We start from the raw sequence: 2,156 nt of genomic DNA on the forward strand, positions 1-2,156 counted from the left end.
AAAAAAGAAAAATATATCCTGCTTTACCCAAGAATCTTATTGAGGCTGTTACTGAACTTCGAAATATGAAGACTAATGATGTTTTTAAGTATAGAGATCAACAATTTATTTATGTACACGTCGAAAAGAATTGAATTTGCATTACGACTGAAGATAATCTAAATTTTATGGTGAATTGCACAACTTTTTTGGCTGACGGAACTTTTGATTTTGCACCAAATCATTTTTTAAAAATGTATACTATACATTGTTATCAAAATAGATATTATGTTCCACTAGTTTTCTTTTTCTTAGAAAATAAATCAAAAACAACTTACATTGACATGTGGAATTATTTAAAAGATTTGTGCCTAATAACTACGTCTAAAGTTTTAGAAATTAAATATCTACATTTAGATTTTGAAATCGGTGCACATGAAGCTGTACGTGAAACATTTTCCGGTGTTACGATATTTGGATGCCGTTTTCATTTAGCTCAAGCTTGGTGGCGTAAAGTAAGATTTTTTACTATTTTTAATATTTTTTTTTAAAATTAAATTTCAAGTTAAAATTAGAAAAATCAATTCAAGTTAGAAATATAACAAATCATAAATTAAGGGTTGAACGTTTTTTTTTTTTAATAACGTGTTTCTAAATTAATGAAGACAAAATTTTATAGAATGCTTACAAAGAAAAGAATAGTGAATTTGGTGATTGGCTGAAAATGTTTTTCGGACTCCCATTTCTGCAACATACAGAAGTAGAAGATGGTTTTATACAGCTAATGTCGTTATGTCCAAATGAATTATATGGTCATATATTTGCTGATTATATTTTAAAAACATATGTTGAACCAGATTGTTTATTTCCTCCAGTTTTATGGGCAAAAGAACCATTTCAACATCCTAGGTAAATTTGTACAACAAATATTGAACATTTCAGAAAATATATTATGCATAATTTTCATTTTTAGGACTACTAATGCCGCAGAAAGTTTTCATCGGACTTTTAACAGACAGTTTTATTGCACACGTCCACCTATATACGCTGTCATACAAACTTTACTCGAAACCCAAGAAGAAACGTCTTTAAAACTCAATACCATTCAACAGGGTACTGTTCAAAAGGCATCAAAAGCAGAAGAAGAAACAATTGCAAAAACAATACAATCATATCGTAACTACTGTCAAAATAAATCTTCTGAAGAATTAATAAAATATTTAACGCATCTGGGAAATCTATATAGGGGAATTAAATTGTAAATTATTTTTAAATTTTTGTATTATTGGTTAGGTACCTATGTATATTGACATGACATTTTTAAAATTTATTCAATGTTATATTATATTTTATTTTATTTTTATTTTGACTTGAGTATAGTTCGGCAACGTTGCACTTAATTTCGTACTCAATAGTACTGTTTTTTTGGGTCAGCGGTTATTTCATTGTTCCATTTTGAGTGATCTCAATCGTACGCTAAAAAAGGTCGAACGTTCTCAATCGTATTGCAGCCCAACTTCCGACATCGAGAACACTCGGGGCAAGCACAGGGGAGGTTTGGGGGTCTCCTCCAACGACGCTCGGAGAGCTAGTATTATAATAAAATCAGGTTGTTCAACAAACAATGCCCATATTATATTTACATTTAAATGGACATATGGACATATTAGAGATCGCAGGCTTGGAATCAAAGAATTCTATGTGACAATATCAATATTGTTCAGTGGAGCGTTTTTAAGATTCATAAATTAAAATTACGTACTTTGCCAAAGCGGTTTTGAAATATTTGGCATAAAAAAATCTACAAACTTCCATACTATCAATTTATTAATAGGTATTACAAAATTAAATCATATTAAGTACTCAAAATATTAAATGACTTTAAAATTCCTAGCTTGGAAACAAAAGGTTCTACTGAGCGTTTTGTTTCCAATTTTTTTTTTTTTTAAATAAAACATTCTATCCGTAGAACATATTGATTCCAAAGTAATTGATTTGATCTATCTTAATTTTAACAATGCTTTTTTTTTTTGCATCATTGATTATAGATACTGACCTGGTCATCAAGGGTAGGCACCTTTATTCGGTATTTTAGTACCATCGATGTACCGCTTGTGAAATGCACAATTTTTATAAATATCAACAACAAAGATGCACGATAACTATTGTATATTTAC

The 2,156-nt window shown here is 29.3% G+C and overlaps 1 protein-coding gene across 1 annotated transcript; it reads left to right on the forward strand.

Annotated features, from left to right (window-relative positions):
• The first annotated feature begins 323 nt into the window (after positions 1-323).
• LOC103307743 lies at positions 324-1,241 on the forward strand. Its single transcript, XM_008180004.1, has 3 exons — positions 324-494; positions 659-888; positions 953-1,241. The coding sequence occupies exons 1-3, from the start codon at positions 324-326 to the stop codon at positions 1,239-1,241; spliced, it is 690 nt and encodes a 229-aa protein (XP_008178226.1).
• Positions 1,242-2,156: the final 915 nt, after the last annotated feature.

Source organism: Acyrthosiphon pisum, unplaced genomic scaffold (assembly GCF_005508785.2).
Source record: "Acyrthosiphon pisum isolate AL4f unplaced genomic scaffold, pea_aphid_22Mar2018_4r6ur Scaffold_21277;HRSCAF=23502, whole genome shotgun sequence".
NCBI classification, from domain to species: Eukaryota; Metazoa; Arthropoda; class Insecta; order Hemiptera; family Aphididae; genus Acyrthosiphon; species Acyrthosiphon pisum.